We start from the raw sequence: 25532 nt of genomic DNA on the forward strand, positions 1-25532 counted from the left end.
TCCCGTTCGTAGCAAGACGACAGTGACCGCGATACTGGCAAGGGTGCATGTTATCAGTGTGATGAGCGGGGATACATTCTCTTCGTCCGGGGGTTTCATTGCAGCCGTTAGATTATTTTGGAAGATAAGATCCGAGCCGGGGTTTGGAATCTCAATTTTCAGAGCTGTCACGGACTACCAAATGATACTAGAAGTCCTTATATAGCTTCCTTTTTATAACATGGCTCCTCGGAAGCGCATGTGGCGTGCCCGCGAGCAATGATTGGGGCTGCGGATAGTCGAATATTTCCGTGATGTTCAGTGCATCTACCTAAACTAGCACTATTAGGTGTCCAGGGATCGGGCATATCTGGAACATCCAGCACCTTCCATATCGCCTCAGAGTGGGGTGGGTATGTCCCTATGCGGCTGTATGGTAGGTGCTGGATGTTCCAGACATACCCTTTCCCTGGATATGTAATAGTGCTAGTTCAGGCAACTGCACTGTTTAGCTCTTCGAAGGAAATCCGAATATAGATCATTCTCCCTCCAATATTAATCTTTCGCCCAGAGTGACACATGGACAAGTCAGGAGAGAGGAAAGTGGGGCATGCAATGCAAGGGAGACAGTTGTCATTGGAAGACGAAGCAGATTCTTACCTTTTTCTTGCTTTCGTTGAGGTCATGACCATCGTGGTGGCCGCCGCACTTTCCGAAACCGAACGCACTTGCAATCCTATCCCTTGCTTTGCGAATATGTTAGGGAGGGTTCCCCATCTGTGAACAACTTCTATTGGCCAGAGAATAGATTCTGAGGCTGGTTCTGCCAAATATTCTGTTATTCAATTCAACACAACGTGGGTCTTCACTCTAAGGTGGCTGGGTTCCGAAAGGATAAATATCTCGAAGCTTTCGGCTCTGGTCAACAAGGCATCGTTCAGTGTGGTATCGAAAGCCCGACATCCACGATGGAGAAGCCGGAACTTCAACCAAGCACACACCCAGGCAGATACACGCCGACCGATCCAACACGGCCTCGCGATGACTTGGAGTTGGCGCGGATCGGGAAGGCCCCTGCACTAAAGGTATGTTGTTGAGCTGAAAAGGAAAACCAGAGGCAGGTAGGACGAAACGATATCATTAACTCAGGCGTAGAGAAGGTTTGGAATCTTTCCCATCATTGGATTCAGCTGCACTGTGCTTGCAACATGGGAAGGCATCCTGTCGTAAGTTGGCCTTGCATTAAAGATGTCCTGACTTCTAACGCCAGGTTAGTACGTTTACCATACCACTTGAAAAGTATGCTTCCATATCCATACTGAATAAGCCGGGCTTGACAATGAAATATTAGCGGAGGGCCAGCGGGGGCGATATACGGCTATTTACTCGTATGGCTTGGAAGCCTCTGCACAATGGCGACGCTGTCTGAGCTAGTATCGATGTTAGTTCAAGATCGGACGATTACAATCGAAAGACGCTAAATTTACCAGGGCTCCGACTTCCGGAGGTCAATATCATTGGGTAGCTATTCTGGCTCCTGCAAGTTGTTCGAAATTTTTGTGTTTCACAACGGGTAAGGCACCCCCCAGGTTCTGCTCTGACTGCTATGCCACATACTTTCATATTCTGAGTTTTCAATAGGATGGCTGATAATCCTCGGTTGGCTTGGAGCGCTCTCTTCAGGTGCATACCTAGCTAGCTCTCAAATCCTGGGATTTGTTGCAATTACTCGCCCCTCCTTTGAACCTCAACCATACCAGATCATGCTACTCTATTGGGCGTACATTATGTTTGCGACCACAGTGAACATCGGCGCAGGTAGCCTGCTACCAAAATTCGAGGGAATCGTTCTCATCCTCCACGTTGTTGGGTTTATCGTGTTCCTGGTTCCTCTAGCATACCTTGGTGACCATGCTTCAGCCAAGGACGTATTCACCACCTTCCGAAACGGTGGTGATTGGCCGAGTATGGGACTATCTTTTTTCGTTGGAATGCTAGGAGCGACTTTCGCGTTCACGGGCTGCGATGCGGCGATACACGTATTTGTCCACCCTCCACACATTCCCTGTGTTGTATAACTGATAGCCTGAATTTCAGATGACCGAAGAAACAAAGAATGCGACATCGGTTATTCCGCTGTCTATAATGATCAGCATTGGGTTAAACGGTTTGATGGGGCTTGGCATACTCCTCGTGGCGCTGTTCAGTGTGACGAATACCGACCATGTCTTGAATTCACCCACGGGATACCCATTTATTCAGATGCTATTGGATGCGACCAACTCCATCCCCGCAAGCATCGCAATAGCCTCAATAATTCCGATTACTGGGGTAGCGACGGCCGCAGGAAACCTGGCCGCGGCATCGCGGATGGTGTGGGCGTTCGCCCGTGACCACGGCTGCCCAAAGTCGTGGCGTGTACACGAGGTGCGTGTATAGTCCATCAATCCTGCTGGGAACGGCTTGAATGACACTGATATGCAAGAAATAGGTTGACTCTCGGGCGATTCCACTCTACTCCATCTCCATAGTTGCGGGAGCCGCTGTACTGCTTTCACTGATCATCCTCGCCTCAGGGGCTGCGCTCAATGCCGTGGTGTCTCTGACCGTGAGCTCCTTATTCTTGTCGTACTTGTTGGCAACAGGGCTGCTTCTATACCATCGTTTGCGTGGTGTGATCGGGCGCTACAATCAATCAGTCATCCTTTCCAATACAACGCAAACCCCGTTGACGTGGGGTCCGTTCCACATTCCGCACGGAGGTGGCATTGTGGTCAACCTCGTGACCGTGTGCTATCTAGCTATAGCCGTGTTTTTCAGCTTCTGGCCGCCTGCGAGTCATGTTACACCCTTGTCCATGAATTGGGCCACAGTACCCACCTTTGCGACAGGTATCTTCAGCAGTCTTTACTACTTCTGCGTGGCCAAACGGACGTTCACAGGACCGGTGGTAGAGGTCCGGTAGTCTGGATGAATTTGTTCGGCAAATGAGCTGGCTGTACATTATATATAGAGAGAAAAAACTGCTATCATGCAAAATTTTCTTTACGAATGCGCAGAGCGTTTGAATGTTCGATGAGAGATACCTAGTCACAATAGTGCCTCCGAAGAGGCCAAAATAAGAATTGATTTCATAATCTTCATCCCGCCAAAATACGCGGTCCCTCTCTGTTCATGATGAGCTGCTACCTAGAAATGAGGATAAATGCATAACTCAACCCGACTCTCACCTTGATGGACAGGAGTTCATTCGCGATTCCCGCCAGCCTTCAGAAGGTATTACATCAGGGCCAGACTTGGCCACATACTGCTTGAATCTTTCCCCTTCACCAAAACTGCGTGCCCATGATTTTGTTCTCGCGGACGACCACGCTCATCCCTACCAATCGGAGGTAATCTTCCCACTGCAGGCTGATGACCTAATGGATTTTGAGGAATCGGCCGCTATTTGGGAGAGTTGCGAGCGGTGCACGAGCCTGCAAGTTCCAATCTTTGTTGGATATTCCAGTTTCAGTGCGTACGATGGTAACGAATCCCTTACGTTCTTCCAAGGACCCGCCGATGGCCCACCAGTCAATAAATCCGCCGGGAAACCCAGCTCTCCAATACCTGCTCGTGGACCCCTCTCACTTGAACAAAAGCAGCGGCTTGTGAAATTAAAGCAGGAAGGGAGGATATACTTGGGATGAGATTGTTATTAAATTTCCTGACAAGAAAAAGAGTAACCTCCAGGTCATCTATTCTAGAAGCTTGACAGATTTTCGCAGTTTACACTCGTGGCGAAGCCACGGCTTCAGCTCCATCATTGCCGTGAAAGCATCTCAGAGAAGGCTCTCCTAATATAGCTATTAATTATACCAAACATCAGGTATCTCAGAGGCTGCAGCAGCGTCCGGATGTTGACATAAATCGTGGATGTGATAAATATGGGCGCCTCTCCTACGTTAGATTCAGAAGAGCGCTGCAGAAATAGTGAAGCTGCATCTCGCCCGAGGACAGAGTCTACACATAGAGAAGAGGTATATTAAAGGGAAGACCGCACTGGTGCAAGCGGTATGCAAGCGATCCCTTTCGATTGTTGGTTTGATCCTCCAGAACACTGGGGTTGATCCAAATCTTCCATTGATAGGCAGCGTTTGAAGGATATACTGAAGTAAAGGAGCGACCCCTTGGGGATAATCGCACCAAAGCCGTAATCTAGGATATGATATCGGTATTGTACGCTCTAAGAGGTAATTATAGTAATAAATAGCCTTAGATTATTCCATTCAAATATGCTTCCTCTTTCGAACGCTGAGCAAGAAAGAGGGGTGTGGGCTTTACGTTTTAATTGGTCGAGTGTACCGCGCATGCCGCTGGTGGCAAAATCCCCTCACTCGCCAGCGCCTGGCCGTCGCCTATTGGCCCCTTGTGCCAGTCGCCGTCCTGACTCCCGTGACTTCCCCTTTGACTCCTGTCCAACTTCCTCCTAATCTCCTCCTGCCGAGCCATAGCCTGACCGCAATGCCACAAACACCAGAAGAGTTCTGTGATATTTTAGGTCGGCAGCGAACCAGTCATGGCCGTCCTGCTGAAAACCTCGAAGATACAATATTTATCCTACAGTACAGACATATTTCTATACCTATAACAAGTCTTTCACGAACCGGAATAAAAGGCTAATAAATCGGCTTCAACAGATCCGGCAATTAAGCGAGTATGTCTGGGTTCCTGTGGCGAAAAGTTTTACACCCACCTATATCGCAGGTCTAGGTGGTTTTCTGTATTTGCGGGCAATAAAGGCTTGGTTAGAGACCATCCTATCTCTAAAGATGAGGCAGAAGGTGCTCGTGCCACACTGCAACCCTTGGACAGTCAACAGGTCGAAAAAATCAAAGGTAAGGGTATAATAGCAAAGCTCTAAACACAAATAGTATAATTTAGAGGGAGTATATATCAGGAATAGAGTTCCGCAAAGAACTATATCCAAGGATAATTGTATGTGACCCGATCTTTCAGCTTTACCTGCTAATATTGCTAGTGTTCCCTGTGGCAAAGGACAACACTAGTACGCCATTTGATATCAATAGTTGGCAACAAGGTAAGCGCAAGACATCAAAGTAAGGTTATAAGCTATTAATATGCCCTTAGATCCAATAACAATCAACATCAACCCAGGTGATAGTGAAAGCGCGAAAGGCATCCAAGACTTTCTTTCATCTCTAGAGCAAGAGTGCTCGGCCGTAGCAGGTGGCCCAATCTGCATCCTATCAGAAAACCAACTACACAGGAACCTGGAAAGCTTATTCTCAAAACCTTTATTTTGGCAATCATTTACCAGCAGATACCCTCTTCCTGATAACATGCCTACCACTATACCTGATTTCCTTGCGTTCCTCAAATATATCAACGTCCAAAGTTTGGAGGCAATCGACTATGTTGAAGATGCAGAGAAGAATATTGCTGAGATAGCTCAGTATTCAGCTCACCTCCAATAACTCGCTCGGCATTGAACTTCCTTGATATGACGAATGTTTTTCTTTCTTGTGTTCCAGTGCCTGTGCGCCAAGCAGATCTGCTGCGAACAGCATATCTACGCAAGAGGGGATCGGCGTCCAAGTCCGTGCCGACCGACACAATGCTCAGGCCGAGAATTTCTTCTCTTGTCTAGCCACAACTCAGTATCACCAATCCACGTTGATACTGCTGGGCATTTAACTTGGATTATTGGAATTTGCGGCCGCAAGGTGTGGTATGTACCGAATGAACTTACATTAGCTGCCAACCGACTTGCAACGGGTGGAAGCCAGTTTCCAGAGCATTATGAGGGCGGATGGATGCGTATTATTATTGAACCTGGTGATCTTCTGTGAGTTACACACTATTAGTAACGCTTTGCACGGTATCTAATCTATTTCGCAAAGTATAATGCCACCAGGCTGTCCACATGCTGTGTTTACCCCAGAGGATTCATTTACTGTTGGTGGTGACTTTTTTACAAGCTCACATCTCGGTACAACAATCACCGCTACTGCTTTGCAAGCCCGCTATGGGTACACGTTTTGCAACGAGAAGCTATCTTTACAGGATTATTTAAATTTAGCGCTGGTCCTTGAGCAATACCAGGGATCATTCTCCGATGAACCCTTGGCACGGCTGGTAGCAAGCAAAGTGGGCTGGGAAGCTGCAAAACCCCTTGATACCGATGAGGAAGCCACGCACCGGGAGGTTGCTGAAGATCCTGCTTCCAGTCCGGGAGGTGAATGCCGTGCCGAAGGTGGCAAGGGTGGGAACAGGAAGCGTGGCAAATCTGTAAGAGACAGGCCCCGAACAACAATGCCAACGCCAACACAGAACTAGCGAGGAAACACAAGATATGGCTTCAGACCCTTGGCTATATTCAGCAGGCAAGTATGGAGCTTGAGATGTGTCTAACAAAGGGCGACTCTTGAGAAGCCTAACTGAATCTACAAAGCCTGTGAGTAGCATCTTACAGTGGGCCAATAAAGAGCGCCGACAGCTTGCAGGATCCTTGCGAACACTATCACTCGGATCATGATAGCATGTCGGCCAAAATGACGGGAACACATCTGCCTTCACCGGGAACCTGGATTATCCTACTCATCATCCTGATTCGCACAGGGGCAAACTGCGGGATGATCTACCTTTTACGCCAACCCCAACTACCATGAATTTGTGGGCTGACAACAAGTTTGGAAATCGCATCATGGGTACATATGGCCATGACGGGATGATCACAATACAATCTGGCCGTTCGACTCACAAGATAAGATTAACCGAGTGCGACATCGAGCGCCACGGGCCTGTTCCACCTTTTGAGACTCAAGATATCATTCTTTTATTTCGCTACGCTTATGCTGTTGTCCTGCGTTGTGCTGTGCAAGTCCCGTATTCAGTTGCTCGGTCCCTGCTCCCCAAACTAGGAAAACTACCTTACCCTGCTCCGTGACGGCCTGAATTAGTTTGTCTATCGGTTGTCAATGATGTCTGGTTATACATTATTCTGGCCTCACTCATCGTATATGTTTTTTTTGTTGGGATATCGATCCCTACAAGCTACTATGCCACACCGAGTCTCGCTTTGCCGTTAAAAGTTCATTTACGAGTAGACTAAGTTCGAGACCATCTATTTTCGGGGAAGACGACGCATAAGCTCAGGCTATTGGGATAATCCGTTGAGCATCTTGCAGCTGGACATATCCCAGATCATATTATGCATCGAAAACGGACCTGAGGAGAAGTGGAATCTACACTCGGTGTAATTAAGGAGGGGTGGGTCATCTACGTCTGAGAGACATAAAAGCATGCAAGTTTCCTGCATTACGTTCCTCGAAAGAAGAGGCATCACAGTTGTTTGGCTCCCAGACACTACGACTGAATCATATTTTACCCATACCGTCTACGTACCAGTCCATCATGAACGCGATGAGTGGAGGGAGCTCAATGCCACTCCATGATATCCCTTACCCGGTGTCTTTCGTTGATATCTTCTTCCCCGGCTTCAGCTTTATCTTCGCCTCCGCGCTGCAGGTTGTAATCTGAACAGCTCCACTCGATTTCTGTGTGCTTGTGGAGTTTTCATCCTTTTTGCTCGGTATGCATTCAGTCATGTACGTGACGTTGTCAGAATCTACTTCAGTTCGTATTTCTTCCCCTGCGGCGATCTGTATTTGATAGGCGACAGCTTCGAGGATTCATATCCCTTATTACAACGAATCATATGATATACTGTTTGATTGGCTCATCCGCCAGCAATTCGTTGACAATGCTCAATCCTTGGTCGCTCGCGTGGGATCCTCGAACCGAACAATCGCTCGGGGCCATACGAAGAAGAAACCCCTCACTTTTTCTCCTTGGGGCGGGTGGTTTTCCTTCTGGTCCAAGGGACACCTTCTTACATTCCACTGCGTGGTGAAGGAGAAGGGGTACCAGGAAGAAATCTACGTTTCCTGTATCGGCCGCAATCCGAGTATTCTCAGGGAATTTGTGGAAGAATGCCGAAGGGAGTATCTCAGTAGTACCCACAGAAAATTGTCGGTCTTTAAGCACCAAGGGGAGGAATGGAAGAGAACTGGTTTGAAACCGATTGGACCCATTCCACAGTCATCATGGATGAACAAGTGGAAGCCGATTTGTTGAAATATATGGAAGAATTCTCGGATGAAGCAACGCAGAGATGGTATGCTGCGTGTGGCTTCCCATATCAACGAGGATATCTGGTACATGGACCTCCCGGAACTGGAGAGTCCAGTTTTAGTCTTTCCATCGCGGACCAATTCGATATGGACATCTCCACGCTTAATTTGTCAGGCGTTGGCGATGCTGCGCTGATGAAGCTGTGTGCTAATCTTCCTCCGCGCTTTGTTATCCTGGAGGATCTGGATACTGCTGGCCTGGGACGACGAGACGATGGCCATGCAGATCAACCAACGAATCAAATCTCTCGAGTAACCCTGTCCGGCCTCCTGAACGTTCTGGATGGTGTGTCTTCCAAAGGCCGTGTGCTTATCATGTCAACAAACCATGTCGAGCATCTTGATAAAGCGCTCATTCGACCAGGTCGCATTGACAAGAAAGTGTATTTCGAGCTTGCCAGCCGGGATATTACAGCTCAACTCTTCCGCACAGTCTTCACACAGATGCCTGACAGCAACAAACACTCGATGGAAGAAGTGAATGGGGAAATGATTGAGAGGCTTGCCATCGAATTTGCCGCCAAGGTGCCAGAGATGGTATTCAGTCCAGCAGAAGTCTTGTCCTTTCTACTGGAGCGCAAGAAATCACCAGCTGCGGCTGTTTCAGATGTGCAGGACTGGGTAGTAAAAGCAACTGGGGGAACCAAACTCAAGAGAGAATTCCTGGGTAAAAGATGGCGAGGTATTTGGTCGTCAACGGTGTATGTGCCGTCCGAGACACTTCTATAGCACTGCAAAGTCGTTCGCTGAATATGGTATGCACCGCGTTCTTTGTTTTTCTCCTTTCTGTAGTCCTCCAACAGCTTTGCTTCGAGAAGATCCAGGTCGTAATTCTTGTTAGGCGTGTATCCTCTGGACTCAAGTAGCTTTAATTATAACAGGATGGAGACGGGATTCGACATCCCTAATCTTTTTTGGATATCTCTTCCAGACTCATGTCCTCGTAGTCACATCGCCGTGGACCCTTTTCCTGGCCAAAGTTACTGCTGTATCGAAATAAAACTGATTGTTCGGTGATCAAGGAGGTCAAGTAGCTCGGCTTTCTGCTCATTTTGCCTCTCGTGGAATCTTCTGCTGTTCTCCGCGAGCTTTTGACGTTTGCGATAAGTGGTGATTGAGGCAGACGTAGTGTCGATAGGGATATTCCTATGATTATTAGCATAGAAAAATGTCTACAGTAGTCCACGCGACTTACATATTCAGAGGCATTCACTTCTTTCTCTGTCAACGAAGGATAGGCTGGATGGGCAGCAAGAAAGGTATCTTGTTGGTAAAGGCTGCTGGTTTCTGAATACTTGAGACAAAGGGTTGAAAAGGCTGCTTCACAAGGAAGAGGCAGACCAGGGATAAAAAGGAATAGAGATCTCGTGCTGCTGTGAAACTTTGTTTATCCAGACTCTTGCTTGAAGGATTTAAATGGTATGACGTCCTCCAATAGATTTGAGCATGCAAATGAATTACTCCTCATAGACAGAGATTCCGCATCCCCCCAACTGTGGCTCTGAGTGGCCATGGTATTGAATTGCCTCGAAAGCTGAAAGTGGCATCATGCATGGGCTGTTTGACATGCCTGTCATGCTATCGTACCGTGGGGTGCTGTAAGAACACGTTACCGGATATAAAGAGACTGTATATTGTGTAGCTTTGCTCGATCCAGCCCATAACATGGGTTCTGTAATGATCTGTGACGGTTGTGGAGAGCGCCGGGCTGATGATAGTGATCTCCGTGGTTCTAGTAATTCGGGCCCTGTTGAGGTAGGGAGCAAAGGTATCCAGTAAATAGCCACGTGAGGAGACTGCGAAAGCAGAGGGTCGAAAAGGGATAAAATGGCCGTTTTTGCGGTCACTACACTCCCACCAAGCAGCTCACCCGCGCCATCTTCATCCAAGCCCTCAAGAGCTTGGAGGTCGGCACGGAAAACAAATTTGTTAGCTGCCTGAATGAATTCATCGTGTAGCTTCCTTAACTGATTATCCCTCTCAGGCCAGTCCTTTGCATTGGCGGCGATATCAACCAAGTAGGCCTCTTTGTGGTAATTAACAAGCTCTTCGATTGTCTCTGGCGTTAACTTAAACACGACTTCATGCTGATATACCATATCAACATGCACCACGTATGCTTTCGTATGAACGATCTCGTGGCGGAATGATGCCTCTACTAGAGGGTTCTCATCCGTCTTCGACTCTGACATGGTAGCCTTGGGAAACATTATCGAACAAAGTGTCCATATCGCGTTTGGTGAAGAGAGTTTTTCGGTAAGGCATCTTGTATACTGCAAGACATTATTAAGCCGTCGTTTGTCAACCCGCTTCAAGATTGCCGTGAGCCATGGTTCGATCTGAGAGTTCAATACCACGATTGGTGAGGACCGCGGCGCGAAGGCAGCTGCTGACGATGGTAGCAAGGCAGGAGCCATGTATCGAAAATAGGCTAGTAGAAATAGCCAACCGTGAAAAAATAATTCAGGTGCACACGGGAAAGAACAGTTCAGGAACGGTTCAGTTAAATTTGGGGAATAAGGAAAGGCTGGGTCGGACTAAGGGATCTTAGCAGTAAATGCGAGCTGGAGGAAGTAAGGAATAGCACTATCTAGAGATAAAGTGGCCTTTATATGTAGCTTAATCCAGGATATACGGGTGAAGCTAAAGAGGGAAGGTTAAATTGCTATGTAACTCTTTTGGATGGGGCTGGAGCAAGATCCCTGTTCTCCAACACAATACTTCTGGTGCGACGGTCGAGTGTAGGTGTCTCTGCTCCGTTAAGGAAGCGCAGGTTTTGGCCCGGGTAGAGTTGACGGAGCCAAAAGAGTGCCAGGTGCCACTGAGAGGGGCCATTCACCTCCTGGAATCTGGCCTCTCATGATACGGGCCCCTGCGATACAGAAATTTCAATACACCAAAATCGGGTAGGGGTGATTAGCTAACAATATCCCGTATCTGCCACCCAACACTTACTCGTCTTTGTGGGCAGTGGAGGGCTTGGATGTCAATTATTGTACAGGGCGACCCGAAATGTCCTATGTTTTGGACAGACGGAGCTTGTTTTCAAACCCTAGTTCCGAAGCCCTAGTTTATCGAAAGCGGTTAGCCTATATTCCCGGCCCGTCTCTCCCCTGAATGGTACGACGCCTAACCGAAACTCAAAGTAACCAAACCATACCGTGACCGCCAGGAATACACTCCGCCGAGATTTTTTGCCAAGGTTTTCTGCTTTCACCTGAATTCCAGACAACGTGTGCTTTTCACCCTCCTGCCAACCGACGAGATGGCGCGACACCTGGACTCTCGACAGCACAGGATGGCTGTCCATATGATACGTAGCAAACGGCTAAGTAATCAACAGATCGCTCAGATTGCCAAATGTAGCGAGAGGTCTGTCACTGAGCTCCGCAGAAAGTTGCGACTGTACGGCACTGCCAGACCTCACCTTGTGCGCGCTGGCCGGCCACCAAGCATCACCCCTCTCATGCTCGAGGCGTTATGTGATCATCTTGTTGAAAAGCCAGGCCTCTATATTGAAGAAATGGCTGTCTTTCTATGGGACGAATTTAGCGTTCTCCCTTCAACATCAAGCATTCAAAGGGCCCTTTCCCGGCATGGTTGGACGAAAAAGCAGGCGCGACAGAAAGCAAAAGAACAGAACCCTCAACTAAGAGCTTTCTATCAGCATAAACTGTCAAATTACCGGTCCGATCAGCTTGTCTTCGTTGATGAATCGGGATGTGATAAACGGGTAGGCTTCCGTCGCACTGGTTGGTCTCCACTCGGGGTGACCCCAGTCCAAATTTCTCAATTTCACCGTGGTCAACGTTACCATATACTTCCAGCCTATGCTCAAGATGGCATTGTAATCTCAGACATCTATCAAGGTTCAACTGATGGTACGGTCTTCGAAAGCTTCATCCAGCGGCTCCTTCGGCATTGTCGGAGATTTCCGGAGCCAAGATCCGTGATAGTCATGGATAATGCATCCTTCCATCGCTCAGAGAGCGTCCAGCAGCTGTGTTCTGATGCAGGAGTTAAGTTACTCTATCTACCACCTTACTCGCCAGATTTCAATCCTATTGAGGAGTTTTTTGCCGAGTTAAAGGCATATATCAAGAAAGCTTGGTCAACATTCGCGGAGAACCCTGGTCAAGGCTTTCATTCTTTTCTCCGGAAATGTGTTCAGAATGTTGGCGAGCGAGAGAAGAGTGCGGAAGGCCACTTTCGACATGCGGGTATAACAGTCGAAGGTAGGCCAGCCTCTTTATATACGACATGTTGTATAGCCCTAGATGCGCTTGTGAGGAGAGTTGCTAAAGCAGGCTTTCTAGTCCCCGTGTGAAGTAACTAAAACAAGCTCTAGTGGTCCCGAGCTATTCATGAAGCCTGATAGTGGCGAGCTTTGCAGTTTACGAACATTTTCATGGTGACAGACGTGGATACGTTGGACAAGAATATATGTTGTGGCTAGAGAACAAAACCCGGACCAACAGATTAATATACCAATTCTATATTCGCGCCGCTTAAAATTTATCACAATGAAACGATAGATGCTAGGCCTAGATAGGCTAGTACAGGCAGAGTAGACAAACAATTCTCTCAGTCGTGACTTGGTTATTTGATACCCAGTAGGTTGACTGAGAACCGGCGTGACTAAGGATAAATTCGTTAAAAGTCCATCGTAGGCATTGCACCACTGTGGCGAGCTTGCGAAATCGCGGCAACTCACCTATATTTCATCAGACACCCTTTGGTTCTACAGCAAATCATCGTCAGAATGTCCTTCAATTGTTCCCTGGGGTGGCGATTTAGATTTCACGTATCTATCCCATTCCTGAATATCACGGATAAATCGAAGAGCAGTCCCTATTTCAATGCCTTCATCAGTGAAGAAGCCGGGGTTGGGGTTGTCGAGGATAAGCTCAAGGTCCATCCTCCTCCGAAGCACCACATCACGGGCTTTTCGAAAATCAGCTTTGTATGCCTCATCGCGGTATCGTGACTCCAGCCATTTGCAATAATTTTTCACTGCCGCTACTTGGTCTCCTTGGATGACCACACGGGGAGATAAGGATCTGGGTGGCGAAGCTGATATTATGGAGGCTCGTGATTCCTGGGCGGGTAGCACATTAATGCTGACTGGATGATATGAAGATCCGCTGGCTAGCGAATTATCCTTTTTAGACTTTCTGCCTGTCTGACTCTCCAGAATCAGGTCTCGACGAATGTCTCGGGGCACATCATTATGGCTCTCGAGTTTGCCGCCTTTCTCAACATAATCGACCAGCCGGTCAATGTGTGGCTCTCTGAGCTTGTAGTGTTTGCTGTCCTTTGGGTCTTCCCAGCACCAGTCAGAGTTCAGCTGGCATGACCGGACGTTACATTGCATGAGCTCATATACAGAGTTCCACGCAGAGGGTCGCCCAGTCCTCTCCTCTTCTTCAGCAATGTACGCGTCACGCTCGGCAAGCATCATATTTGTGGCCGAAACACGGCCCCTTTTGTCGCCTTTCTTGGTCGGGCCAGACCCGTTATCATCCTGCCTATAGCTAAAGGCGATACTGACTGTAAGCTTTTTCGCAATGCGAAGCATATTGCTCCATTTACATAGTTGTTTCTCCACGGGCGTCCATTTGATCTTAGTGCCGTTGTCAAACTGTTCCAGCGGACACTGCTTTCGATCATTGACCTCAACCTTCACGGTCGTACTCTCAGGTCGAACCCGTTGGTTGGGCTTCCTTTTTGTTTTCACCATATTGTCAAGTTCCACTTGCAGATACTTCTCCCAATACTGACTGGGAGCTACGACCAGGTCTTTCTCGGTCACATTACCCACCGGCTTATTATTGAGTAGCAGTTTCCACTTGACCGTGTAGCAAACATATCTGGGTGGCTGCTGATCATATTCGCCCCCTCTCTCCCACTCAGCCAATGGGAGAAATCCGAGTCGATCCTGCGGTGGTTGTGGCAAGGTACGATGTGGGGAGGGGCTAAGGGAGTATCCGGTGGAACGACCGAAATCCCCTGGAGTGGGGGCGTACCGGGAATCGTCGTCCCATGGTTCTTCGGCCTGTGAGGCGTCATAGATAAAAAGGCTATCCGTCATCGCCGAGGGATGCAGGCACTACAACCTAGAATTCTTTGGATGGAGATGTCAGCATTGAGCCTATTGACGCCTGACAAGGCGGCTAGCAACACGAAGCTAAGCATATTAGAAGCAGGAAGGAGTTTATACAGCGAAAGAAGGACACCGCGACTTGCCGCTGATTCTGTTGAACTGGAAGAGCCTCAGGTACCGTATGCAGCAGCGGCTCGTGAGATGCAGAAGTCAAGATGTTGATGGATCTCCGGTTCAAAGCAACGGGTGACGTTTGGTGTGTTTGCATCGAATATTCCAGAAAATTTGAATGTGCAAACCTGCCAAACTTCTCCGTTCGGAGAACGCATGATACCCACTTCATGTCGAGGGACCTCGATTGATTCTCCTCGGCATGATGTTCTTTTCCTTCAAAGCAGCATCTGCAAGTTGAGTCCACAGAATTGCATATGCTATATATTCGCTCTTTGACCTCAGCCACCAAATGGCGGAATGGTTGCTAGCCATGTCTGCAGAGTTGGGCGACATGTCTTGTGCAGCTCGCCAAGGCAGCTGAGGCACCTGTGCCACGTCAATATCATCACAAGTGTCGGAAAGCCCCTGAATGCTCTTCTCCTCAATCTTCAAAGCTTTTTCCCGGGATGATCTACCTCTTTGCAGGAGGAGCCAGCCAAAAGCATTACCTCTGCTTTACGTTCTTCCTCCCTGCCCCGCTCTCTGAGTTCCCCGACCAGTGATTTGCCAGCTGACCGCAAGCTGAGCCCACAATGCCCCCCCTCGACCCGAACCTCTATACCGTCGCGTGGATCGCTCCACTTGAGATTGAAGTACAGGCTGCCAAACATATGCTGGATAAAGTGCATTCGGGAGGATTTCCTGTCGGCCCGGGCGATGACTATTTGTTCCATGCCGGTGAGATACACGGGCATAATGTCGTGATCGCCACTTTTGCTGCCGGCCAGCGGTATGGCACAAGCTCTGCAACGGCTCTCGCAATCCACGTTAAGAAGTTTTTCCCGAACCTATGGTTTGGGCTTCTCGTGGGTGTTGCTGCGGGTCTCCCAAACCTCTCATGCTCGCCTAAGCGCGATATTCGATTAGGCGATGTCCTTATCGCTTATTCTCCTCCCGGTGGAGATCATCCTGCAATAATACCTTACGGGCTAGGGAAGCAGAAGGGAGGCAGTGGCTTTGAGTTGCTGTGCAATGGACACTCCCTCCGGCAGACAGAACGCATCGTGGGGTCCGCAATCGCTAACATCAAGGCGGAAAGGCGAGAGACACAAATGATATTAGGCTACTACAGGGATATTCCAGAGACAGCCACGAAGTTTCCAGACCCCGGGCAAGAAAACGACTTTCTTTACTTATCCGCTGACAATCTACCGATTTCACGATAACGCCGACCGGACGCTGAACGCACGCGTGTATGGTATGGATCAATCGGCTCCGGCGATCAGCTGCTGAAAAGTAGCCGACATCGAGATGAATTAAGAGACAGATACAATGTGATTGGCCTAGAAATGGAGGCCGCCGGCATCATGAACGAGATTCCGGTCGGAAATATTCGAGGGGTTTGCGACTATGGCGACGAGCGAAAGAATAAAGACTGGCAGCCGTATGCAGCGGCGATGGCAGCGGCGTTTGCGAAAGCAGTGCTGTCAGAGATCACTCCAAAGTGTGTTACACAATCACCCGATGTCAGAACAGGTACGTTGCTATGCCATCTTATTTGACATGCTGAATGTTGATAAATTCGACCAGACTTCACAGGTGAAGACAAGGCCTGCCTGCGAGACTTGCTAGTCGCCGATCCAGAAACTGAGCGACGACGCATTGAGGCCACAAAGGGCGGCTTGCTGGATGACTCGTTTCGATGGGTTTTGGAAACTACTGAATTCCGGAAATGGCATAGCAGTTCTAAGAGCGAGTTGCTTTGGATTAAGGGCGATCCTGGCAAGGGTAAGACCATGCTTTTGATTGGGCTAATCAATGAGCTGTTACTGCAAGTTCAGTCGCAGCCATCACGATCAATTGCCTACTTCCTCTGCCAAGCAATGGACCCCAAACTGAACAATGCCACCAGTATCCTACGGGGTGTGATCTATATGCTGCTCCAGCAACAGCCACATTTGATCTCACGTTTGCGACAAAGATATGACACCAACCCAAGCCTGTTCGAAAGCGCAAATGCGTTCTACAGCCTGTCTGGGATTTTCGAAAACATGATCCACGATTCCACACAAGCCACGATCTACCTACTTGTCGATGCTCTTGATGAATGTGAAACAGGTCTATCTGATCTCCTTAAACTTATTGCAAGAACCAAGTATATATCGGCTGCCCAGGTGAAGTGGATTGTCTCCAGCCGAAATCGGGATGAGATCGAGCAAGAACTAGAATTTGGCACTGAGGAAGCCAGCCTCAGCCTAGAGCTCAATGCGAGCCGTGTATCTGATGCGGTTGCAGCATTTATTAATGACAGAGTATCTCGGTTAAAAGCACTCCAACGCAATGGAGCCCTCTTGAAACAAGTCAAGGAACAACTGCTTCAAAAGTCAGATGGCACATTCCTATGGGAGGCCTTGGTGGTCCAAGACATGCAGAAGTGCCGGCGTTTGCCAGAGATGATTAAGCTGTTGGAGAGAACGCCCCGAGGGTTGACCCCACTTTACGATCGAATGCTTCAACATATACAACTTTTAGAAGACCTGGATCGCGAGTCATGCATCTTAATCCTTTCAATTGTTGCGCTTGGATACCGACCGCTTCGCCTGCAGGAATTGTGTCGTTTAGCTGGCTTGCATAATCAACAGCACGGTCCCGATGATTTGGAGAACATTGTGGGCATGTGTGGATCGTTTCTGACGATTCGGAATGACTACGTTTACGTGATACACCAATCGGCCAAAGACTACCTTGGTGGTGCCAAGGTATCAGCCGCCATCTTTCCGTCTGGATCCTCTGCGATACATGACAGAATATTCCGCGAGTCTCTGCAGAGTCTTTCAACCAAATTACGACGCGATATCTATAATCTTGCTGATCCAGGTGTTTCAACCTCCAAAATAGCAATTCCCGCTCCCGAGCATGACCCACTGCTTGACCTGCGATACAGTTGCACCTATTTCGTGGACCATTTTATTGATTCCGGGCTCCCAGAGAGGAGCGCATCATCAGATGATCAAGTAACCAATTTCTTCACCCAACATCTCCTCCACTGGCTGGAAAGTCTTAGCCTCATTAATGAGCTCCGGCATGGAATATTGAGTCTTAAAAAGCTTTTAGCTCGTCCAAGCCAACATCAGGCTATTTTCAAGGAAGTCAAAAGGTTTGCGAGTGCTAATGCTATGATAATACAGGAGGCACCCTTACAAGCATATAGTGCCGCACTTGTCTTCTCTCCTCAAAAAAGCTTAAGCAAAACACTATATTGGAATCAGCGGTTCAATTTCATACAGCAGGTACATGTGATGCAGGAGTCCTGGGATCCGTGTGTCCAAGTCCTCGAGGGCCATGCGGACTGGGTCAGGGCAGTAGCCTTCTTGCCTGACGGGCAGACCGTCGCGTCCGCTTCTAATGACACGACAATCCGGCTCTGGGACACGGCCTCCGGTGCCGAGAAGAAGAAGCATCATCTTGACGTAGTAGTAAATACTCTGTCATTCTTAGATAATGGCTGCCTTAATACTGACCGCGGTTTATTTTCTTTGAATCACCAAGCTTTAAAAGTCTTCGTTGAACGGCCAGGGAATGAGATATTCATGCATGAGAAATGGGTGACTGGCAGCGGGCAGCGTTTGATCTGGCTTCCACCAGACTTTCGGGCGACATGTGTGGTTACACGTGACAATAATGTGGTTCTTGGACATGCTTCAGGCCGCTTGACATTTTTGTGGTTGAACTAACATGTCTTATCTCTATTCTACTTGCTATATATCCAGTTGTCTTGTGATTGTCTTCCAACTCTCTTTATCTTCTAATCTCTTTGTAAAAAGAGGGCCTGGGAGCCGTGATCCCTATATACTTGGTATTTTAGAATTCGAGAATATTCTCAAACGCCCTACCCAGGTTCGAACACTAGTCAAGTTTGGATCAAAATGTGTTTATTTAGGAAAGCGGTGTTCAGGGTCATCTCGTCAGCGTGACGTTTGGAGTACCAAGTATTCGGTGACATTTACGGGTTTGATTCAAAACGTTCTTTTCACGTAAATACCTCCATTTTTGTCGCTAGCTATATTTGGTTTAGCGTGATTTTAAGGTTAGGGTTTAGAAAACGGTTTGCCAGTGTGAGGTGTAGAAGGATATTTCGGGTGCCCCTGTAGGAGAAGCCCACCCTCCAAACTCCAGAGCTCCACGATCCATTTCTCTTCACCTCAGACTATGGATCAATCCAAATATCTTGTCCCGTCGGAGAGGCGTGACATATTCTCTGTGTCCAACCCGGAACGAATGATTGGTATTACTCTGTCAATGTTTGGTGGTTCACTTCCAGATGATGCAGTCAATACCGCTCTGTCTACAGGTCTTGCAGACTCGCAGGCTATCGCCACTATTCTCTCTGCGCATACTCAGCTGTTCTTCTCCGTCATCCAATTACCGTTTGGAGTGATGCAGATAGAGCAAAGTTGAAAGGCCGTGACTATCTTTCGTCTCAACGAAAGAAGTTCCAGCATGTTGACAGAAATCAGGCCTGGAAGATTTTGGCAGTAAGCATCCTTTGTACAATTTTGTCCGATGCTAACTTAGGGAAGTTTCTACAAGCAGGCACCCTCGTCTCAGCGAAACAGTCGCCGCAGCGCTCACCGGGACCGATTTCGAGTTCGATTTAATAACCGAACCGAACCAATGAACACTATGATGAGGCAGACTCTTCGGAGCTTACAGACTCTTTCAGGGTCCCGGACAGGAAGTACAAAACCTGGCAGTTGCAACCGTTCCCAAGCCTACCCTTTCCGATTGACACCAGCTTCTTCTACAGGATCTGGTTTGGAGCCACCAGGGAATATCTATGCGGGGGTTGCAATCCTTTTCCCTGAACTACCCATGGAACTCCTGGTGTATAAGTGGCAGCTGCTGCGAAACACATCTCGATACGCATGTGCAAGTGGCTACATTCCCCTCCTACAACAAATTGCGGTACCAGGTTCTTCCCAAATTGTGTATCTTTGCTAACTAATACTAGCACGATAATGATTCCCCCTACATTCTTTCTGCCCAGGTTGATGGCATGGTTCGGGCTAGGATCGAAGTGCCATCTAGATATTCCTCCTTTTTACACCTTCGGAAATGGCTGAAGCGTGGCGACGAGTACATGGCCTTGCACGATCATGACCCCAATCAGCGCCGCGCAACTGTTACCCTCGATAGAATGTGGCATGATGACTCTATGGAGTTTGGATAGTGTGGAGAGAACGAATAGATTGAGGATAATAGAAAATTCGGGGATTGTTCTAAGCTCCTGCTCTATCTATTCATGATCTGCCGAAGCCAACGCTCCGGTTGGATGGCAAGATACATGATTTCTTGCGGGCGGAGTCCCGCATCCATCTCCGGCAACCTTCAACTGTGCCTTTAGTCTCGTATTTTCCAATAATAGTTCCAAATTTTGCTCTTCTAATCTAGCAATCATCTTCGACGCCTCTTTTAGCTTGTTTTCTTTGCGCTGGCGATAACGCCTCGCTGCCTCTGTGTTATTTTGCCGCTTCGTAATCGCGGCGGAACCACGTGCCGCGTGCTTGGACTCCTGAGGGCTTGTGGGTGAGCCTCGTTCGGCAGAAAGTTGCGCCCTGTAGAATGTGTTGATCTCGTGAGTCTGGGTCAGTTGGCTGTAAGGCAAAGAACCTGGTGCAGGAGTCATTATGCCAGGTTGGCCATGAGATAGATTCGGTGATGGTATCGGTTGAAGATGAGAATTTGATCCAGGAACCATATTGCCGAATTGTCCATTTGGTGAAGCAAGTGCAAGAGCCGGGTAAAACATCTGCTTCTCTTGTGCGAGGACATCGTTTAGAGATATTCGACCTTCAGCCTCACGCTCGGGAGTTGTAGCGCCGGCACGCTCCCTTTCAGTCGGCTGGCGGCACAAGTGAATTACGGGATTCGAAGTTTCGCCAGCGGGCGCAGAGGATGCACCAGATGACCGGGAGAGAATTGTGAGATCTAGATGATTCGCGGGGGCCTCGGGATTTCGATGGGGCACTATCGTCCGGCTCTCAAATGCACCTGTTTCGTGCGGAGACGAAGGAAAAGCAGGCCTCATTAGAGCTTTCCTGTACGTAGGGACATCATCGCCGGCGCATGCGAGACAATCGTCGGTAGCCTCCGTTTGTCCGTGGATTGTATCTTGCTTATGATCTCGCCCTGGGGACGAAAAGACTGAAGTTGGGATCTGGTCGTGGCCAATGTATCGCAGAAATTTGTCTATCTACATCGCCAGGTAGTGAGCATATGCGTTGGAACTTAAGAGCAATGACAGGCACCAACTAACGTACGGTATCCATGAAGTATATCGCTACAAGTCACTTAAGCGTCTGGGATACAGATCACTTGGATCAAGTTGTATAGGAAAAAAGATAAAACATGCGGTCGACAAACGGACAAAGACACAAATTGTGGGTGATGGGACGGAGGATGCTGACCATATTAGTGACTGATCCGCACCCTTTGCCTCCTTTCCTTATTTTCCTTCAGCTCCAACTCCACTCCATGGTATGCACAAGAACACCTTTCAGCCCAAGAATTCACCGATCAAGGTACTAAGCAAAATCCACGAAGATTGCGGTTTCCGAACTTTTGATATTGCGCGCAACCCAGAAAACAAACTTTAAGATCCATCTTCAGCACTGCTACAACCCAACAATGCAAAACTTGACTTGTCCGACCGACGCTTGGAAACTCGAAGTTCACAGAATGTTGGACACAAATTCAAGAGGGTCTACATACAATTACTATGAGGTTGAACTCTATGAACTAATAGGGAGCTTGGGAAAAGTAATACCTGTAGGCTTCTTCATTAATGATTCTCATGCTCAAGCAAAATATGGTTATGAGTAGTCTAAACTTGACGATATTCACCTGTTCTCATTGATGTGGACCGTTCTAAACTAAGGCAATATGAGGTCGTGGTTTCTGTTTGGCTCCCCCATCATTCCTGCCAGATAGGAGAAGAATTGACTAAGAGGCAAAGTCCGAAATCTTTCCCCCAGCTGCATAATGACCTGGAGAACCTTTTCAAGCTTTTTGTAATGGCCCCCGAAATGCTCAACTTGATCTGTTAAAGCAGCAATTGTCTTTCGTTGCTCATCAACCACATTTCGAAGGTCAAGGAACTCCTCCCCCAAATTCTTCAAGGCGGCCTTTTGTGCTTCGAGTTCTCGGCTTAGGAAACTGATATAGGATGCCTGTGTGTCGACTTGAGCCTTTGCACTTCTTTTTTCGCTATCGATGGCCCTTAGAATTCTTGGGAAGAATTCCGAAAACATCTCTGACGCGGATTGTATGTCGGAGGACGCAGTGCTACCAGCTGCAGGGTAGTCGGCGATTTCGATGAGGGTCTCACGATTCAAGGGCGAGGATCCGGCTTGTGCAACAACCTTGATTATATTAGATACAGATATGGGAGGTGTAGACATGAGTGCTTACTGGGTTCTCCTTCTCTAAACCCCTTTGCCTAGACGGACTGTTGTTAGGCCGAACATATGGATGTGTTCGCGTTCTTCGGTTCATTTTCGCGTTAAGAAATGAGAAGCAGAGCGCCTGTTTAGAAGTAAAACATGAGGACAGCAGAGGAGCAATGAAGGAAGGTCAGGAAAAGGGTAAGACGCGAGTTGGTGAGCAAAGAGGCTAGTCTGTTTCAGCCACCCCAGTCCTCCCTTTCAGCATACAATACGGTATCCACTGAAGGCTCGTGCATGCATACCTCCCAAGCATTCGTGCAGAGGGATTGAATTGATATCTGGGCCCGATTCTCTACTTGCGTTTGCCCACTAATCCCGCTACAGGAGCAACGCTGTACTACACACATGGCATGTAATCTGACCCAAGTCCGGCCTCAAAGAACATGATAGCAATCTTCGTTCGGCCCAATCGCATAGCCACAACAAATGGAGTCTCCCCAGATTTGGTCTGGATGTCGGGCTGGACACGCTCATCAGACAGAAGGAGCCGAGCTACCTGTGGCTGATTCTCTCTTGCGGCCCAGTAGAGTGCGGTTCGACCATTATTATCAACAGCATTCACATCAACTCTGGCATCCTGGAGTAGATACTCCACCCATAAAGAGAAACCCATTCTCGCTGCTAGTAGGAAAATGTTATCGAGAGTTTCTGGGAAAAGAGACAACTTATTTGTCACTACCAAAACATTATAGCAGACCTTCTGCTGCGAGGAAAGTTTGCTGCTAAAGCATACTATGAATCCGTCCTCTCATGACACGGGCCCCTGCGATACAGAAATTTCAATACACCAAAATCAGGCAGGGGTGATTAGCTAGCAATATCCTGTACCTGCCACCCAGCACCTACTAGACTTTGTGGGCAGTGGAGGCTTAGATGTCAATTTTGTAGGAAAAGCTCACCATGTAAGTACCACAAATTCAAGGTTGCCCCAGCTCGAGTCATATACTCACTGGCCTTTGCGAACAGACGTCCGAAACTAACGTTAACACAGACTCTGATGCTCTGTACTTGCCTGCTATCATTACCAGCATCAGTGAAATCTCCCGTAATCCATACAGGGACGATTTGGTTGGTTGGCGTTCGTTCCAATCCATCCCCCTTCCCCCGTCCCCACGCGGTGCTTGCCTCTTCTAGTGATTGGCGCCATTATTGGCACCGGAGGCAAAAGTACTGCAAGCTTGAGCTGACGTGACGAGTTCTGTTTTTATTATATACTTATCGCCGTCTTTTCTCTACTTTTTTGCTTTCTCTGCATCCTGGGTCCTTTTCCTTCGTCCTAACCACCCATTGTTTTACTCTCAATATGAGTCCTAATCCCTGGAGCGATGCCTTCTACGGACTCCCAGCAGATATTGCTCATCGTCTCTCTGAACGCGGTGATAGTCTCTTGAGAGATATCGCATTTGAGGACTGGCACGAGGCGCGTCCGCAATATCGGCACTTAACAGAACAACTCGACTTGTTAGAAAATGAAATTAAGTGCCGGAGCCCGGGATTGACCTGGGATATTTCAGAGGTTAGCTTCTTTCCACGTTCTGCACCTATATACTAACCGTTGAAGTGTCTGCGAAGCAAAAACCCTATTATTAGTGACACAGTTGTCGCGGCACTCGCACACACTGAACGTGACTTTAACTACATCAAGGACGCATATGAAGGCATGGCACCCAGCTATCCCAGAAGAGACAACGCTGTCTCCCGAATTTTGGCCTCCGAATACCAGCAGTGGTCCACTCTGGTGTACCCGTTTGGATTCAATAGCAGCTTTTGGAGCAGAGTCAACTGGGGTGGAGGTGTGGGCTCTATCTTCAGAGACGTAGACTATCTGTGGGAATCAGCGCCGGTCGACTTTATGGTGACGCTGTGGCACTCGTTAATGCAAACAACCAAAGCACTTTGTTGTCAGGATATGATGGACGACGTACTTGTGATCCTGGTATCATTACTTTAACATTATATCTGTGTTTCTCTGCTAATCCGTATTAGGATGAGGATAAGACCTCGCAGGCTACTCTCGTTTATAGTGCCATGGTGTGTGGTCTAGCAGAGTCTGGGGAGAGTATACCACCAAAGCATGACCGCTTCTGGGCTAGGCATTGCCAACTATATCTCAAGGGGAAGCTCGAGACCAGGCCCTTGAATTGCATGCTCAGGCCAAATAGCACTGCTCTCATCACTCAGTCGGAAATCCAATGCATCTGTAATCCGCAAGTCTCGGAAGCCGAGATGCAAGATCGGGAGACTGCACCGGAGATCGACTCCATTGCCACCACCATTGTGGACCAACCGCAAACCCCGGGCCTGCCTCGTCCCTCCCCGCGCGAAACCGACTCTATCGGTATCACTATTGGATATGGCGAAGAGATCGAATGTGACGGAGATTGCGAGCTCGAGTATGACGAAAAGCTGACACCCTCCACCACTCCCGAAGCGAGTGAAGTTGAGTGAGCCTAGCTCTTCTGTACGTCGCCTCTCTGATCGCTTTCATTTGTTTTGGTACTCGACGTAATTTAATATTCTCAATCTTTAAGAGTACTTGATTGTCTTTAGGAGCTAGCTTTGTATAACGTTGAAATCTCATCTCCATTTGACGGTCCTTTAGTTGTGATAGCTGGTGCGCTTTTGCACCTTCACCCTGGTTCTTTGCGATGACGCTGACTGCCATCAGCTCAAACTGATTCTCGACCATAGATCAAGTAGCAGTCAATGAACCAGTAGCACGACGATTAATTGTTCTTAGAGATCGAATCGAAAGTGGCTTCACGACGTTTCTCTAACAGCATCAAGTAAGAGCTATGCCATGCAAAGTCAAGCCGGTCACTAACCGGAATGAAGGGGCTTCATAGCACATGTCTTGCAAAAATCCATCCCGCAATCGTGAGGTATATGTATCACATCAACCTCAAGAATTTCCTTGCCAAGTTCGTTGCAGTCGAGGAGGCAGGGACTGGTACGACGGTCGCGTGTCCGAAAACCACATGTATATTTAAGGAAACCTCGAGAACACATTTTAGAAGGAGATTGTGTCTGTCAGAAGAGCTCAAGGGTTTGTGGTAGGATAACAGGTGGCTAGACATGATGAGGAGGAGGGGTAAAACGCTATGTATAGCTCGCGCATGCTGTTTGGAAGGGCACAGTCCCTCCTCACTACTTCAGAGTCCTTCCGGTACTATTCCGGGGCTACCCACTCCTTGCTGCAGAGTCAGGCGTCTGCAGGCCTGTGAAAACCAGTGGCAAGACTTCATGTAATATGGCGTCGACGCAGCAAGCACAGGAGAACCAAAGCTCTGGGTTTAGATCCGGCTTTGATATGGCTCTTCTATCCCACTCTGAACTGATCAAGGTCCCGTAATCGACGAGGGCTGTGGATTGAGGAAGTGAGTGGAGGTATCTCCCTAATGCGGGTGGGACTATCGAGGGAGATCATCGGTCTGCATATTGTCGAGTACTGCTCAACTTTCGTGGCGTTGCTGGCCAGCTCCTTTCACATCCTCGACTGCCTCTAATTGGGCCCAAGGCTGCCTGAGACAGGTTTGGCCAATCATGCCCTGGGTTATGCGAATCCAACCCCTGCTCCCGCACGCGCCCTGAAAGCTA

At 48.3% G+C, this 25532-nt stretch overlaps 12 protein-coding genes across 12 annotated transcripts; 9 read left to right on the forward strand and 3 right to left on the reverse strand.

The window, feature by feature from the left end:
• Positions 1-947: 947 nt before the first annotated feature.
• Positions 948-2944, forward strand: BJX67DRAFT_375921 (amino acid/polyamine transporter I; the record flags this gene model as incomplete). The annotated part of the gene is made up of 7 exons (XM_071031772.1): positions 948-1064; positions 1129-1130; positions 1331-1420; positions 1470-1552; positions 1621-2018; positions 2077-2406; positions 2471-2944. The coding sequence occupies 7 exons, from the start codon at positions 948-950 to the stop codon at positions 2942-2944; spliced, it is 1494 nt and encodes a 497-aa protein (XP_070880518.1).
• A 1538-nt stretch (positions 2945-4482) lies between these two features.
• On the forward strand, positions 4483-6318 carry BJX67DRAFT_375922 (uncharacterized protein; the record flags this gene model as incomplete). The annotated part of the gene is made up of 9 exons (XM_071031773.1): positions 4483-4543; positions 4585-4731; positions 4761-4856; positions 4903-4956; positions 5000-5059; positions 5110-5376; positions 5436-5577; positions 5630-5827; positions 5883-6318. 9 exons carry the CDS (start codon positions 4483-4485, stop codon positions 6316-6318), a joined length of 1461 nt encoding a protein of 486 aa, XP_070880519.1.
• Positions 6319-6482: 164 nt separating this feature from the next.
• BJX67DRAFT_335256 (uncharacterized protein) lies at positions 6483-7033 on the forward strand. The gene has a single exon (XM_071027581.1). It carries the CDS (start codon positions 6647-6649, stop codon positions 6926-6928), a length of 282 nt encoding a protein of 93 aa, XP_070880520.1. The 5' UTR covers positions 6483-6646; the 3' UTR covers positions 6929-7033.
• A 1054-nt stretch (positions 7034-8087) lies between these two features.
• Positions 8088-8903, forward strand: BJX67DRAFT_386454 (P-loop containing nucleoside triphosphate hydrolase protein; the record flags this gene model as incomplete). Its single annotated transcript, XM_071034068.1, has 1 exon — positions 8088-8903. The coding sequence occupies one exon, from the start codon at positions 8088-8090 to the stop codon at positions 8901-8903; it is 816 nt and encodes a 271-aa protein (XP_070880521.1).
• A 554-nt stretch (positions 8904-9457) lies between these two features.
• On the reverse strand, positions 9458-10591 carry BJX67DRAFT_392186 (uncharacterized protein; the record flags this gene model as incomplete). The annotated part of the gene is made up of 1 exon (XM_071034907.1): positions 9458-10591. The coding sequence occupies one exon, from the start codon at positions 10589-10591 to the stop codon at positions 9632-9634; it is 960 nt and encodes a 319-aa protein (XP_070880522.1). The 3' UTR covers positions 9458-9631.
• Positions 10592-12803: 2212 nt separating this feature from the next.
• BJX67DRAFT_368368 (uncharacterized protein) lies at positions 12804-14335 on the reverse strand. Its single transcript, XM_071030625.1, has one exon. It carries the CDS (start codon positions 14263-14265, stop codon positions 12916-12918), a length of 1350 nt encoding a protein of 449 aa, XP_070880523.1. The 5' UTR covers positions 14266-14335; the 3' UTR covers positions 12804-12915.
• A 487-nt stretch (positions 14336-14822) lies between these two features.
• BJX67DRAFT_335291 (uncharacterized protein) lies at positions 14823-15748 on the forward strand. The gene has a single exon (XM_071027582.1). The coding sequence runs from the start codon at positions 15024-15026 to the stop codon at positions 15654-15656; it is 633 nt and encodes a 210-aa protein (XP_070880524.1). The 5' UTR covers positions 14823-15023; the 3' UTR covers positions 15657-15748.
• Positions 15276-16534, forward strand: BJX67DRAFT_368375 (uncharacterized protein). Its single transcript, XM_071030626.1, has 3 exons — positions 15276-15966; positions 16021-16218; positions 16343-16534. Exons 1-3 carry the CDS (start codon positions 15780-15782, stop codon positions 16357-16359), a joined length of 402 nt encoding a protein of 133 aa, XP_070880525.1. The 5' UTR covers positions 15276-15779; the 3' UTR covers positions 16360-16534.
• BJX67DRAFT_368379 (WD40 repeat domain-containing protein) lies at positions 16530-18230 on the forward strand. The gene has a single exon (XM_071030627.1). The coding sequence runs from the start codon at positions 16857-16859 to the stop codon at positions 18162-18164; it is 1308 nt and encodes a 435-aa protein (XP_070880526.1). The 5' UTR covers positions 16530-16856; the 3' UTR covers positions 18165-18230.
• Positions 18231-19010: 780 nt separating this feature from the next.
• Positions 19011-19828, forward strand: BJX67DRAFT_368382 (uncharacterized protein). The gene is made up of 2 exons (XM_071030628.1): positions 19011-19395; positions 19442-19828. Exons 1-2 carry the CDS (start codon positions 19105-19107, stop codon positions 19658-19660), a joined length of 510 nt encoding a protein of 169 aa, XP_070880527.1. The 5' UTR covers positions 19011-19104; the 3' UTR covers positions 19661-19828.
• A 1430-nt stretch (positions 19829-21258) lies between these two features.
• On the reverse strand, positions 21259-22036 carry BJX67DRAFT_368384 (uncharacterized protein). The gene is made up of 2 exons (XM_071030629.1): positions 21901-22036; positions 21259-21851 (listed from the first exon to the last, which is right to left on the reverse strand). Exons 1-2 carry the CDS (start codon positions 21982-21984, stop codon positions 21363-21365), a joined length of 573 nt encoding a protein of 190 aa, XP_070880528.1. The 5' UTR covers positions 21985-22036; the 3' UTR covers positions 21259-21362.
• A 1202-nt stretch (positions 22037-23238) lies between these two features.
• On the forward strand, positions 23239-24383 carry BJX67DRAFT_386461 (uncharacterized protein; the record flags this gene model as incomplete). The annotated part of the gene is made up of 3 exons (XM_071034069.1): positions 23239-23451; positions 23497-23871; positions 23922-24383. The coding sequence occupies 3 exons, from the start codon at positions 23239-23241 to the stop codon at positions 24381-24383; spliced, it is 1050 nt and encodes a 349-aa protein (XP_070880529.1).
• Positions 24384-25532: the final 1149 nt, after the last annotated feature.

Source organism: Aspergillus lucknowensis, assembly GCF_044049455.1.
Source record: "Aspergillus lucknowensis strain CBS 449.75 chromosome Unknown BJX67scaffold_92, whole genome shotgun sequence".
NCBI lineage: Eukaryota > Fungi > Ascomycota > Eurotiomycetes > Eurotiales > Aspergillaceae > Aspergillus > Aspergillus lucknowensis.